Source organism: Lithobates pipiens, unplaced genomic scaffold (assembly GCF_037356315.1).
Source record: "Lithobates pipiens isolate NorthernLeopardFrog02 unplaced genomic scaffold, aLitPip1_a1.2 Scaffold_19, whole genome shotgun sequence".
In the NCBI taxonomy this organism is placed as follows: domain Eukaryota; kingdom Metazoa; phylum Chordata; class Amphibia; order Anura; family Ranidae; genus Lithobates; species Lithobates pipiens.
In genome coordinates this window covers 489,184,755-489,199,822 of record NW_027507764.1, presented here as the reverse complement: position 1 = coordinate 489,199,822, position 15,068 = coordinate 489,184,755, and the positions used below count along the sequence as shown (strand labels likewise).

Sequence of the window (15,068 nt, the reverse complement as noted above, 5' to 3'; positions counted from 1 at the left end):
TTCATATTCGATACTTTCATAAACAGCCACATTTGAAAGGAAATAACAATACTATAATTTAATAGTTATGATTAGTTAGTTAATTATTATTTCAGATTCTCTAATTTTCGGATTTTAGAATTTTTGAATTTTCAAATTTACGAATCTTCTAAATATCTAATTTTCGGATATCGGAATTTAAGAATTTCCAAAAAAATGTAAAAAAAAGTAAATTTGGAATTTACAAATTTTTGAATTTACAAATACCACATCCAAACGAATGGAACATAACAAATTCAAATTTTTCCAAAGTTACGAATTTATTCAAAATAATGATTTTCGATCATAATGAATGACCTTAAAAAGGAAAAAATTTATGAGGTAATATTATGTGAACTTTCTGGTGAATTGTACCAGACTGAATTTCTCCTTTTAAGTTTTTTAATTATGTACAATTATTGAAAAACTGCCCAAATCAACTGACCTTTTTACTGAATATGTAACAATGCAAATAATTAAGGAGCGTAGTGTTGCTTGCTAAAATAAATGCTCTTCTCAATATCTAGGTGAAACATTTGGTAATGATCAAAGCCGATAAGTCATGTTCATTGGTGCTTAAACTCTATTAAGCAAAATGCTCTTGAATGATAAGATGTGACAAGTTACATCGGTATCAGGTAGATGGAATTGTCTTGGTGATGTGTTCAGTTACAGGAGATGGCGAGGGAGATCTGGGACTTGTAAAAAAATGACCTTGGGCAGGGGCTTCTGGGTTTGACACATTGCCTTCATATGTTATCCACTAAATCATTCAAATGCAAGTGATTTACAGACTTGGATATTTTATTTATCGCTACACTGATTTTGATAAGGGTCAGTGGAAGTTTTTTGTTTTTATGGCTATATAATTACATAGTTACAGTCTAATTCCGCTAAACAGGTTTTTATCTGAAGGAGAAGAGAATTGCAAGCTTCATGTGTTGGAAATGAGGAGAATGGGGGTCACTGGAACTGGAAGACATAAACAGCAATTAAAAAGGGAAACCTGAAAAACTTTTTAACCAATCTTTGCTCAACAAAAAATTCTGCAATTCACCCTTTGTGTTTCTGAGTATTCTAATGAATGACCAAAAATTAGTTAGGGGAGGCAGGAGTCCCAATAGGAAGCCTTCTACATATTAAACACTATGGGGTTTATTTAATAAAGCAAGAACGGGCAAAATTTGTCACAATTCTGCATAGAAACCTCAGCTTCTAACCTCAGCTTGTTCAATTAAACTTTGGCAATAATACCTGGAAGTTGATTGGTTTCTATGCAGAATTGTGACTAATTTTGCCCACTCTAGCTTTAGTAAATAAACCCCATAGTTTCTGGTACCACATCCTTAGACAAATGTATACAAAAAAACCCTAACTAGAGAATCAATGACTTTACAGGTACCACATAAACTGTAAAAAATCTATATTTTATTCTACAAATGTTATAAAAACATTATTGAACATTAAAAAGGACAAAAATATTGCATGCCAACATTACAAGTGCATATAATTGTATAATTTATCATCTAGTAATTCACTCATCATCCCCACCAGCTTGGGTGATGTATTGCTTGCTGTGACTTTGACATGTTTCACTGGTCCATGCCTGCTTCATCAGGAAGATAACTACAGTCAAGCTCTACAATGATGGAGGGTACATTCATCAGAAGAGAAATTTTATAAAATGATATCTAATACAAGTTTGTTCCCCCTTGTTGGGAACAAAGGTATTACATACCTGTATTTTACATGTGAAACATTAATGAACATAGCAATAGACATAACCACTAATTGCAATCCTCTGCAAGGAATAGATCAGTTCATCTGAAACTTGTCCACTTAGAGTCCTAAAAGAAGGACCAGGCTTTTGTCATAGTTCTGTATCCTACTTTTAGGAATACTAGAAATAAAAAGGAGAAGGACACGGTGGTAGTGGTGGATATAAATGGGAAAAACATGTACATTGACGTGGAATATAGCTATTATTAAGTAGGGTCAATCCCCCATCACCTCTATGATCATGTCTCAACTACAATATTGAGGGCCCAATAGTTCCCATCTGCACCCCTACTTCCAAAGATTCTAATACGTTCTTGGTTGCTGTGTTGCAAGTTAGATTTTAAGCATCCCCTCAATTTTTGGTGAAAAAGGGAAATCACATCTAAAGTGATGTAGACCTTGTAAGTTTCCTCTCTAGAGACTTGCGGGATCAGCAGTTGATTGATAATGAAAAAAAAACACTTCTATACAGATTTACTTAGCACATGGGCACAGACAAACAACAGTTACTTCTTCAGAATGGCAAAAGGTAGGAATCTGCAACAAAGTTTGTTAAAATCCTTGCAATGTACATAGATCACCCAAAGGAAAATCTTTTTTTCTCAACAAAAGTGGAGTTACTTTAAGTTAGTTAATTTGGTTAGTTACTTAAAAGTGATATGCTTGCTTTTTTAAAAAAAAATGATTTATATGATATGATTTAAAACAACAGAAAAAAATTTCAGTACAACAAAGCAAAGAAATTCCAAATGAACTTGAGCCCAGCAGAGCGCCCTTTCATCAAGGTTCCCTTTTATTTTAGATGGCCGGATAAAATTTTGCAGCTCCGTAGTTTGGAGACCCCTGACTTAGACGAAGAATCTAGTTAGATTGTATAAATAGATAAAATAAATATATACCATATAAATGTAAAGTGCAACCCATATAGGAATAATGCACAAGAAAAAGAAAAATGAAAAAAGCCCATACTGCACATAGCAGAGCAAAGGAAAATAAAAAAAGCCATATATACTGCCGAAGGGTTTTATACTACCAAGCATTATAAAATCTCAAGATCAATTTGAGACTGAAACCCATACACACTATACAACTTTTGTTGTCAGAGTTCCTTCAGATTTACCAAAACCATGTAGTGCAAGGGCCTGCCTGATTGCAAACAAATTGAAACTCTTAAGCCTCATACACAGGGTACAATTGTTGGCCAACCGAGTGTCTGATTTTTGTCAAAAGGGCGTGCCACAAACACAAACATAGTGACGTACTATGAGGAATTTCAGCTCTTGAGCGCCACCCTTATTTATTTATTTTGCTAATTTCGTGTTTGGTGAATATTGATTCCGAGCATGAGTGTTTGTACTTTTGACTTTTGTGTGACGGATTTGCATACTGACCATATGAAAATCTGACATCAAACAATACTAACAGACAATCCCCTGTAAATAATCGTACCGTGTGTACGAGGCTTTAGGCCCCTTCCACATAAGGCGGATCTGCTCCGTTGATCTCCGCTGACCCGGTGGATGAGCAGGGAGGGGCCTGTCAGAGTGCTGCTGATTCCTATGGACAGATCAGACAAAAACAGACAGCATGTCCGTTTTCATCAGATCTCATTTGATCCGATTCACCAAGACTGATGGTGAACGTATCGCTATACGTCGGTTTTTAGCAGATTGGATGGCAGATGGGTGTCAGCGGACACATTTCCGCTGACAATCGTCTCCCCATAGGAGTCATTGGATGGCCAGCTTGGATCCGCCTGCAATACGGACAGGCGGATCCAAGTGGGTTTGTCGTTTGAAAGGGGCCTTAAGTTTTGACCTCATATTATATGGTTTTGGTAAATATGAAGGGAAAAAGCTACAGAAACTTGTATAGTGTATATGCAGCTTAAGTATGTAGTAAGTATAAACAAGTGCTGGCTGATTTCTGCTGTTGCACGGGAAAATCAATTTTGCCCAATATATGCAAACAGGAATGACTGGAAACGATTAAGCACAACTGTACTGTGTGAAACACGTCTACAAGACTGTGTATTGGTGTCTTTCGATGTTATCTAGGTGATCAATAAACGGCAACTGGACTTTCATCGATGTGCAGCCATTTCTTCTTTACTTCATATGCAAACGAGGGGAACTCTCTTTCATAGCATAAGACCTCTTCTGTAAAATAACATTATTGTCTTTTAAACTGAATTTTTTTACTTTGGCTTGTTTAAATGAATCCTAAATGAAACTATTTTGTTGTTAGTGATGTTTTTAGTTTCACTTCAATTTTACAGCAGTAAGAGGCTGGGACTTTTGTTAGTACCCTGTTATTACTTGTGTGGGTCTAATCGTTTCTTTTGACATTGTTTTTCAGTACAGTTCATTCTTTGAATTTAATGATCGACTGGAAGCAGTTCTCAAAAGAGCTTATATTTACAGGTGAGCTCCTAACTGCGAGAATTTGTTAGAAAACCATAATTTGTTTGGAAATGGGAAAAAAAAACTGCAACATCACCTGTGTAAGCCAAGTTGTATTTGTTTAATTTGACTCCTTAACACATGGAAAGATTTGAAATCCCCCACACTGTATAGAATTAAAATTCTATAGTGCAAAAATGATTGAAAACTAGTGAAGGAAGGAAAATAAATATAAATTCTGCCTCCAGTTAAAGGTTTGTTTACATACCCTGTTTCCCCAAAAATAAGACCTAGCGTGATTGTCAGCAATGGCTGCAATATACGCCCTACCCTCCAAATAAGTCCTACCCTCTTTCCCCGAAAATAAGCCCTACCCTGAAAAGAAGACCTACAAGGACTTTAACTAGGGCTTATTTGGGGGGGGGGGTAGGGCTTATATTGCAGCCATCAACGACAATCACGCTAGGTCTTATTTTCAGGGAAACAGGGTATATGCACATTGGATGCATTTTGACCCATATCCAATTTGAATAACATGTGAATTAAACTCACTTTCTATGGAGCCGGTTCACATATATGCGGTGCAGCGGCAGTGCGAATTCGGTGCAATTTTAAAAAGAGCCCTGTGCGTTTTCTGAGCACTGCAGTGCATTTCAAATGTAAATTCCAGGCGCATTTACTTATATGGGAGCGCACCTGAATCGCACATCTGATCAGTTTTGAACACAAATTTGATCTAAAAAAAAAAAACAGCGTGGGGGTCCCCCCCCCCAATCCATACTAGGGCCTTTTGGGTCTGCTATAGATTTTAAGGGGAGCCCCATGCCAAATATTTTTTTTAAAAACAGCATGCCCCCTCAATCCATTTTGAGTTGAACCTCCACTCCAAATTGTTTTTTAAAATTGGTGTGGGCCCCCCCTCCCCCAAAATCAATACCAGACCCTTATCCGAGCATGCAGCCTGGCAGGCCAGAAAAGGGAGGGAGCAAACTCCCCTCCTGAACCATACCAGGCCACATACCGTATATACTCGAGTATAAGCCGAGATTTTCAGCCTCTTTTTTGAGGCTGAAAGTGCCCCCCTCGGCTTATACTCGAGTCATCGCTGTCTGCCCGCTCGATCAGCGTGTCGAGCAGACAGACAGCGGCCATTCTATTCAAAAGCCGCGCCTCCGGCTCCGCCTTCGCCTGTGATAGGCGGAACACTGAATTTCCCAGCAGCCTGTGTTCCGCCTATCACGGACATCGTATCATCCTCGTACTACGGACGAGGATGATACGACGTCTGTGATAGGCGGAACACAGGCTGCTGGGAAATTCAGTGTTCCGCCTATCACAGGCGAAGGCGGCGGCGCAGCTTTTGAATTTTACAATGGCCGCCGACGAAGAGGGCACGGGACGGAGGCAAGGCAAGGCACGGCACGGCACGGGACGGGACGGGACGGGGGCAAGGCAAGGCACGACACGGGACGGATGCAAGGCAAGGCACGGCACGGGACGGAGGCAAGGAGGCAAGGCACGGGACGGAGGCTCGGGACAAAGGTAGGCTGGACACACACACACACACACACACACACACACACACACACACACACACACACACACACACGGATGGAGACACACACAGGGATGGATGGATGGATGGATGGAGACACACACACACAGGGATGGATGGATGGATGGATGGAGACACACACACACAGGGATGGATGGATGGATGGAGACACACACACACAGGGATGGATGGATGGATGGACACACACACACACAGGGATGGATGGACGGACACACAGGGATGGACGGACACACAGGGATGGACGGACACACAGGGATGGACGGACACACAGGGATGGACGGACACACACACAGGGATGGACAGGCATGTCTCACCCTCGGCTTATACACGAGTCAATAAGTTTGCCAGTTTTTTTGGGGGTAAATTGGGGGCCTCGGCTTATATTCGGGTCGGCCTATACTCGAGTATATACGGTACTCTAAACATGGGGGGGGGTTTTGGGGAGGAGGGCTCTGCCCCCCCTCCCCAAAGCACCTTGTCCCCATGATTATGGGGACAAGGCCCTCTTCCCCACAACCCTGGCCAGTGGCTTTGGGGGTCTACGGGCAGGGGGCTTATCAGAATCTGGAAGCCCCCAGATACCGGCCCCCCCTATGTGACTGAGTAGGGGTACATTTTACCCCTACTCATTCACCAAAAAAAGTGTCAAAAAGAAATAAAAACACAAACAGTTTTTTACAGTTCCTTTATTAAAAAAAATAAAAGCAATGTCCCCAGGTGTAGATCCATTGCCAATCAAGACACCCACCAACACCGTCGTCTGCCTGCTCCGCCAACTGACATTTCTTAAATAGATAAGGGGCGGGCCACCCGGCAACATCACCAGGTGGCACCATCCCCTTGTGACTTAACCAACCCAGCATGCTCCGGGTATGTAAACTCTAATAATGAACTTGCCTGTTGATCTTAGAATATAGAAAATAGAAATCTTGTAATCTGATAACTTCCCTTCCTCTATGTCTGTTGTCAATTACATTGTTCTCACCGATGTATGAGAACCACAGCCCTCTATCCCAATGAGTAGAGGAAAGGGGCAGAGTCCTTTAGCCATATCCTGTTTCTGTTGTCCTGACACAGTAGGCTGAGTGAGCTTTGTCATCATAGGCCAGGAAATGTGCTATTGGCAGTATCACAAGATAAAAATAAAGGAACAAAATAGAAATTGAATGCAGCCAACCACAATGAAAAAATAGCAAGTTGCAATAATATTACATTTTTTGTTTATGGATTTAGATGCACTTTAAAACCCCAGCTCAATTCAACATATTCTTTTCGTTTTCTGTGATCTGGGGAAAAGTAGAATTAAAACTCATTATACACACTCCTGTTTTCACATTCTGCTTGCAAAATAGACCATTAAAGCCCAGCTCTAGGAAAAATTAAAAAATCCACACGTGCAGTGGGGCCCATGTGACTGATTTACAGGACTAAAGCCTGTGCATATTGCAAAGTGAATTTTCACTTTTCTAGAGAATGTTTCTTTTCCTTAAAGAATGTGCAGAAAATGTATTTTGCAAAGAATACTCAATTACACGCAAGCAAAATTTCAAACAGGATTTTTTTCTTGCACTTAATTAGATGATTGAAGTCAGCACAATTTCACTCACTATGGCCCTTTTCACATGGGTGATCCAATCAGGTTTGCCTGTCGGTTTTGCAGGTGAACCTGATCGCACCCTCCAGTCCTCTCTATGGAGCAGCAGATGTCAGCTGACACCCGCCGCCATCCAATCCAATCCTGTCCGCCAAAAACAGACGGATGATGATCCTATTCCCCATCCGTTTAGCAGATCGGATCAGATGGAAATGGACAGACGGTCTGTTTACATCCTATTGCCCCATAGAGGTGAGTGGGACCATGTGTGCTATGCAGAGAGGACACTGACCTGTCATCTGCCTGCTTAGCGCTAAGCAAGCAGATTCCGCTTCACGGAAGCCCCCGTGTTAAAGAGGCCACTGGGCTTCTTTCACACTGATGCGCTGCAGTTTACCCACACCGTGGTGAAGAGGTGATATGTTGCCTCCTTACCTCCTGATTTGCACACGATTGCCATGCGATGCACATGATTTAGACAAGGTAGTATGGCAATTAAATCAGGTTTAAAATCAGGTGTGAGGAGGCAAAATTGGGTGACACTGTGCCCGGTGATCTTTGACTTCTCCCATGTTGTTTAGGTAGAACTCCACCTTTTTAAGGTTGCCTACCTCTGCTGTAGATTCTGTTCCCTGCTACAAAAATCTGAATTTTATCTTTCACAGAGTCATCCGAACAACAGGCTATCTCCTATTCATTCTTCATCTTAACGCATGCATTTACTATTGGGCCTCCAACTACGAAGGCATTGGTAGCACCAAATGGGTCTATGATGGAAATGGGAACATGTAAGTTTTATTTTTGTGACTTACTGCACTTAAAGACTTGCTACTATGTGATGTGATTGATGCTTGCAATAGTTAAAATGTAGGCAAGAATTGTATCAACTTGAACTCTGTGTTATTGAGCAATAACCTTTAAGACGCTCAAAGGATCATTTTAGTATTAGGGTATGTGTTTGACATAAGGCTCAGTTAATGCTAATATGTTATCATGAAAGGTCAAATTCAGCAGCCACCAGTATAACTATCTGTCATTTGACAAAACTGACAGCTTGTTATTTCATTTGCTCTACAAATGACACAAAGACAATAGAAATGATGGAGAGACGCAAGACGAAGGGTATTATTTATGCATCCAAACCATCACCAATCTCAGTAGCAGGAAGATCTGGAGTGACATAAGCTCTTGTTGGGCTTAAAATGTCTTAAAGGAAACTCACATATAATTAATGATAACGAGACATTTCTGTGTCTTTTTTTTCTAAAGGGTTTGTGTTGAAACATCTGAGGTCATTTGATAGGACATTCTTCTGCTCTAATGCCCTCGTTAAACTGCATTTCAAAGTTTCAAGTTCCACAGAAAAATCTGATGCTTCAATCATCTATGGTTATGAGACAAGCAGCTCCTGTAGTGCTGTATGTATGGATAGCTCTGACAGCCGATGATATGCAGTATTTATAACTAGAGAATATTCATTTCAGTCTTAAATGTGTCATCCAGCAATGATACTGCCAGTACTGCAGAAGCTGTATGACTAGCAGACATTTTAAGCCTTAGGTCATAACGTATTACACAGAAAGTTACCCCATTTTCCATACTGTAACTATCAGGGCCGGTGCTACCACTAGGCGGACTAGGCAACCGCCTAGGGCGCACTGCCGCCTAGGGCGCCCGGCCGCTGGTTAGTCTATTCCTCTCTTACACTTTCCACAGAGCTTGCAAGTATCCACCAGGCAGCCACTCTGATATGTGTCAAGCAGCAGCACCAACCCCCGCCTCCCCCCGCGCAGCTCTCCACTCTGACATCGTGTCCAACAAACACAGTGCCCCCCCCCAGAGCGCTCCCCCGCCCTGACGTGTGTCCGGCAATGATTGATTCCCCCTCTCTGCTCTGACATCATGATGTCACATCAGATCAGCTACACACTTCTCCCGAGTCCCGCCCCTCCTGTGGGCTCCGTCCAATCCACCTCCAGCATGTCTGCCCCAAGCAGCTTCACACTTCTCTCCAGCCTCGTCCCTCCTGTGAGCTCCGTCTGTGAAGGGGAGGTGGGCGGGAAGATTAAAAACAAGCAGCCGAGCCAACAGCCACACTGAGAAACTGCTGCATGAACCAGTGAGCCCCCGGGGAACATTCCAAGTGAGTGATCACTTTCACTGACCAGAGCCTGCTCCCCCCCCCTCTCTCTCTGACCTCTGTCACCCCTCTCTTTCTCTCTCTCTGACCTCTGTCACCCCCCTCTCTCTCTCTCTGACCCCCCCTCTTTCTCTCTCTGACCCCCCCTCTCCCTTCTCTGTCTCTCCGACCCCCCCTCTCCCTTCTCTCTCTCTCTGACCCCCCCTCTCCCTTCTCTCTCTGACCCCCCCTCTCCCTTCTCTCTCTCTCTGACCCCCCCTCTCCCTTCTCTCTCTCTCTCTCTAACCCCCCTCTTTCTCTCTATCTCTCTCTGACCCCCCCCTCTCTCTCTGACCCCCCCTCTCCCTTCTCTCTCTCTCTCTCTCTAACCCCCCTCTTTCTCTCTATCTCTCTCTGACCCCCCTCTCTCTCTGACCCCCCCTCTCCCTTCTCTCTCTTTGACCCCCCCTCTCCCTTCTCTCTCTCTCTGACCCCCCTCTCTCTGACCTCTGTCACCCCTCTCTTTCTCTCTATCTCTCTCTCTGACCCCCCCTCTCCCTTCTCTCTCTTTGACCCCCCCTCTCCCTTCTCTCTCTCTCTGACCCCCTCTCTCTCTGACCTCTGTCACCCCTCTTTCTCTCTCTGACCCCCCTATGTCTCTCTCTCTCTCTGATGCCCCCTCTCTCTCTCTCTGATGCCCCCTCTCTCTCTCTGATGCCCCCTCTCTCTCTGATGCCCCCTCTCTCTCTGATGCCCCCTCTCTCTCTCTCTCTGATGCCCCCTCTTTCTCATGCCCCCTCTCTCTCTCTCTGATGCCCCCTCTCTCTCTGATGCCCCCTCTCTTTCTCTCTCTCTCTCTCTCTGATGCCCCTCCCTCTCTCTCTCTCTCTGATGCCCCTCCCTCTCTCTCTCTCTCTGATGCCCCTCCCTCTCTCTCTCTGATGCCCCCCTCTCCCTGACGCCCCTTTCTCTCTCTCCCTGACCTCTGTCACCCCCTGTCTCTCTCCCTGACCTCTCTCTGACCCCCATCTCTCTCTCTGACCCCCCTTTTCTCTATCTCCCTGTTCTCTGTCACCCCATGTCTCTCTCTGACCCTCTCTCTCTCGGCCCCCCCCTCTCTCTGACCTCTCTCTCTCTCTCTCTCTGACCCCCCTTTTCTCTCTCTCTCTGACTGACCCCTCTCTCTCTCTCTCTCTCTCTCTCTCTGACGCTCCTTTCTCTCTCTCTCCCTGACCTCTCTGTCACCCCCTGTCTCTCTCCCTGACCTCTCTCTGACCCCCATCTCTCTCTGTCACCCTCTCTCTCTCTCTGTCACCCCCTCTCTCTCTCTCTCTCTGTCACCCCCTCTCTCTCTCTCTGTCACCCCCCCTCTCTCTCTCTCACCCCCCTCTCTCTCTCTCTCTCTCTGACCTCTCTCTCTGACCTCTCTCTCTCTGACCTCTCTCTCTCTCTGACCTCTTTCTCTCTCTGACCTCTCTCTCTCTCTCTGACCTCTCTGACCTCTCTCTCTCTCTCTGACCTCTCTCTCTCTGACCTCTCTCTCTCTCTGACCTCTCTCTCTCTCTCTCTGACCTCTCTCTCTCTCTCTCTGACCTCTCTCTCTCTCTCTCTCTCTGACACCCCCTTTCTTACCCCCCCTCTCTCTCTTATGCCCCCCTCTCTTTCAGTCTAACACCCCTCTCTCTCTCTCTGACTGACCCCTCTCTCTCTGATGCCCCCCTCTCTTTCTGTCTAACACCCCTCTCTCTCTCTCTGACTGACCCCTCTCTCTCTGATGCCCCCCTCTCTCTCTGACCCCCCTTTCTCTATCTCTCTGACCTCTGTCACCCCCTGTCTCTCTCCCTGACCTCTCTCTCTGACCCCCATCTCTCTCTCTAACCCCCCTTTTCTCTTTCTCTATCTCCCTGTTATCTGTCACCCCATGTCTCTCTCTCCCTGACCTCTCTCTCTCTGTCTCTCTCTCTCTCACCTCTCCCTGACCCCTCTCTCTCTCTGACCCCTCGCTCTCTCTCTCTGACCCCTCGCTCTCTCTCTGACCCCTCTCTCTCTCTCTCTGACCCCCCTCTCTCTCTCTCTCTCTCTCTCTCTCTCTCTCTCTCTCTCTGACCTCTCTCTCTCTCTCTCTCTGACCCCTCTCTCTCTCTCTCTCTGACCCCCTCTCTCTGACCCCCCTTTTTTTTCTCTCTCTGACACCCCCTTCTCTCCCTAACCTCTCTCTGTCACCCCCTGTCTCTCTCCCTGACCCCCCTCTTTCTCTCCCCCTCTCTCCCTGACCTCTGTCGCTCCCTGACCTCTCTCTCTCTCACCCTCCCTCTTTCTCGACCTCTCTCTTTCACCCCCTGTCTCTCTCTCCCCTGACCCCCCTCACTCTCTCTCCTTGCCAGCACTGGAAGTAGCTTTACTCCAGTCTATCTCCTGTTTTAACTCCTTCCTTCCCATCATCTGCCTATACATTGATGTATAACAGAATTACTTGATTAACTTTATCCAGTTAAAGTGGTATTAAAGTAAAGCAAAATATGTATTATACTGCAGCTTACCAATTCTTAGATGGGTGGCTGCATTAGTTTTGTTTTTAGGTTTTCTCTTTTATATTCACCTGGTGATCCTGCTAGTAAGTCTGTTTTTCAAATGAACGAGCTGTCTTGCAGATGTAGCAGTTAGAGGGTTGAATTAAACCATTGAACCTGGCAAACTCAGTGGAGTCGGGGGCGGAGCCAGAGGGGGGCGGCAAAATTAGGTTTCGCCTAGGGTGTCAAAAATCCTTGCACCGGCCCTGGTAACTATGACTGTAGTTTCTCCATAGCTTAAAGCGGCCATTTTACATATTTAAATGAGGCAACCCTGCCTTAAGCAGCAGCATCTGTAAACTTTAGTAATGCCTGGCTTTATCCAGCCAGTGCTTGATAGATGTTGCGGTTTCTCTTGTTTTTCTTTAATTCCAGTCTAGTTGTTTGCTCCTGCTTGCTTTTAAGGAGTGTCCATGTTAGAAAAAGGGGGATAGGGCTGGAGTATTAATACTTTGTGTCCTTCTGTGCCCATTCACTAGAAGTATTGTTACCAGTGGTATATGATAAGGAAGGGCATACATATTTGGGACAACCTTGAGGAGAGGTCCTTTTCCACCAGGATCAGGCCTGGGAAGGAGTTATGCCAATAGACTGTCTTACTAGGCCCACTGCTTGAATGGATCTAACATGTGCTTGATGTTGAGGCTAGCTTTGGAACCAATAGTGGTCCTCAGAAGCTGTCCTGCTTGGCAGAGTTTGAAGAGGAACCAAAGTGGAGAGGGGTCCTAGAAAGAGCCAGGAGGAGAGACCCTGGAGAGAGGTCCTAGGAAGAAGCTGGGCCCTCACAGGGGCCTGATGACTCTTTTGGGGGAAAGTTTTCTGTAAAATAAAGTGACGGTATTGGCTTGAAGGAGCTATACACTATATGAGCTGGAAGTAAATCTGGAGTCTATAAGTTTTGCCATGGGTAACTGGAGCCACAACCATCTCTCCCTGTGAGTCTAGAGCAGCCGTCACTAAATGGCGGCCTGCGGTCCGAGTCCGGACCGAGCAGCACTTCTGCCCGGACCGCCATGCCGCCAGTTTAGCAAGCGACAGCAATCACTGGTTTGCTGGGACCGTGGGTTTCCCCAGCAACCAGTGACGCTGCGCGCATGCGCCCGCCCCCTGCTCCTGGCCGCGTCTCTCAGAGCTGAAGAGACACGGGCAGTGTGACGTCACGTGCGCGCCCCGCCCCCCTGCTGCCCGCTGTTCCCGGGTCCTGGATCTCAGGCAGCTTCAGTTGTGCCCACACTCCTGCAGTTAAGGTATGTGGGCACATTAGTTATTTATTAGTGATCAGTGTTCTGCACACTGTTGGGTATATTTTAAGGGGCTTTTTTTTGTAAAGGGCACGCTGATGGGAAAATTTTATGTTAAAGGACACTCTGATGACTTGAGATTCGGACCTCGGCCCAAAGAAAATTTTGGCGACCGGACCTCCTTTAATTTTAATTCATTACCCCTGGTCTAGAGCAATAAAATCTTGAAAAGCCCAAAAACGTAGTTGGTGTCCAGTGGTTTACAGTCCCCCATCACTAGCCATGGGCTAAAGCTGAACCAGCCAATTTTAAATCCATCTATGGCCATTCCCACTCGAGAGAAGCAGGTCTAATGCTTGACTTCTCTTGAATGGAACTGTTGGAAAGGTTTTTGTTCGATCAGTGCCTGCAGCCAATCTGTGGAGACGTTTTCACTTTCAGAATACAATAGCACAGCGAGGATGTTTCCTCCATGCACCTTGGTTGTGTTGCGTGCCCCGTAAAATAAAATTTGTCCATCGGATTACCCCTTAACATAAAAGGTGCCCATCAGCGTGACCCTTATTTTATGTTAAGGGGCACGCTGATGGGAAAATTTTATGTTAAAGGACACTCTGATGGGCACATTTTATTTTAAGGGGCACGCTGATGGATATATTTTTTTATGTGCACACTGATGGGCATGTTTTGTTAAGGTGCCCCTTAACAAAATATGCCCATCGATGTGCACATTAAAAATATACCCATCAGCGTGTCCCTTAAAATAAAATGTGCCCATCAGAGTGCCCTTTAACATAAAATTTTCCCATCAACGTGCCCCTTAACATAAAATAAGGGTCACGCTGATGGGCACCTTTTATGTTAAGGGGTAATCCGATGGACAAATTTTATTTTACGGGGCACGCTGATGGGTATATTTTTAATGTGCATATCGATGGGCATATTTTGTTAAGGGGCACGCTGATGGGTACAACAAAATGTGCCCTACAAAATATGCCCACCGATGTGCACATTAAAAATATACTCATCAGCATGCCCCTTAAAATAAAAATTGTCCATCAGAATGCCTCCTAACATAATAGGTGCCCATCAGTGTGACCCTTATTTCATGTTAAGGGGCACGCTGATGGGCAGATTTTATTTTAAGAGCAACACTGATGGGTACATTTTATATTAAAAGGGGCACTTTGATGGGCAAATTTTAAGTTAAGGGGCATGTCTTGTTATGCCCCTTAATATAAAATGTGCCCATCAGCATGACACTTATTTTATGTTAAGGGAAATCTTGATGTGCGCATTTTATGTTAAGGGGCACTGTGATGGGGACACCTGATTTAAAGGGGCACTGTGATGGGGACACCTGATTTAAAGGGGCACTGTGATGGGTTAAAGGGGCACTGTGATGGGGACACCTGATTTAAAGGGGCACTGTGATGGGGACACCTGATTTAAAGGGGCACTGTGATGGACACCTGATTTAAAGGGGCACTGTGATGGGGACACCTGATGTAAAGGGGCACTGTGATGGGGACACCTGATGTAAAGGGGCACTGTGATGGGGACACCTGATGTAAAGGGGCACTGTGATGGGGACACCTGATGTAAAGGGGCACTGTGATGGGGACACCTGATTTAAAGAAGCACTGTGATGGGGACACCAGATTTAACTTGACAATAAATATTGTTGAAATGCTAAGGAAATTGTACATTTCTCATGTTTTTGATAGATATACAGTTACTACAATATTTCTGAGTTGTAGCACAGACTT

At 44.9% G+C, this 15,068-nt stretch overlaps 1 protein-coding gene across 1 annotated transcript in view; it reads left to right on the top strand.

Annotated features, from left to right (window-relative positions):
* Positions 1-15,068, top strand: part of CNGB3 (cyclic nucleotide gated channel subunit beta 3) — a 534,104-nt gene that overhangs the window by 357,364 nt on the left and 161,672 nt on the right. Inside the window, exons 12-13 of the mRNA XM_077492986.1 lie at positions 4,156-4,220; positions 8,035-8,157. Of these exons, the coding sequence (XP_077349112.1) occupies positions 4,156-4,220; positions 8,035-8,157 (188 nt within the window). The remainder of the gene's footprint in view (positions 1-4,155; positions 4,221-8,034; positions 8,158-15,068) is intronic.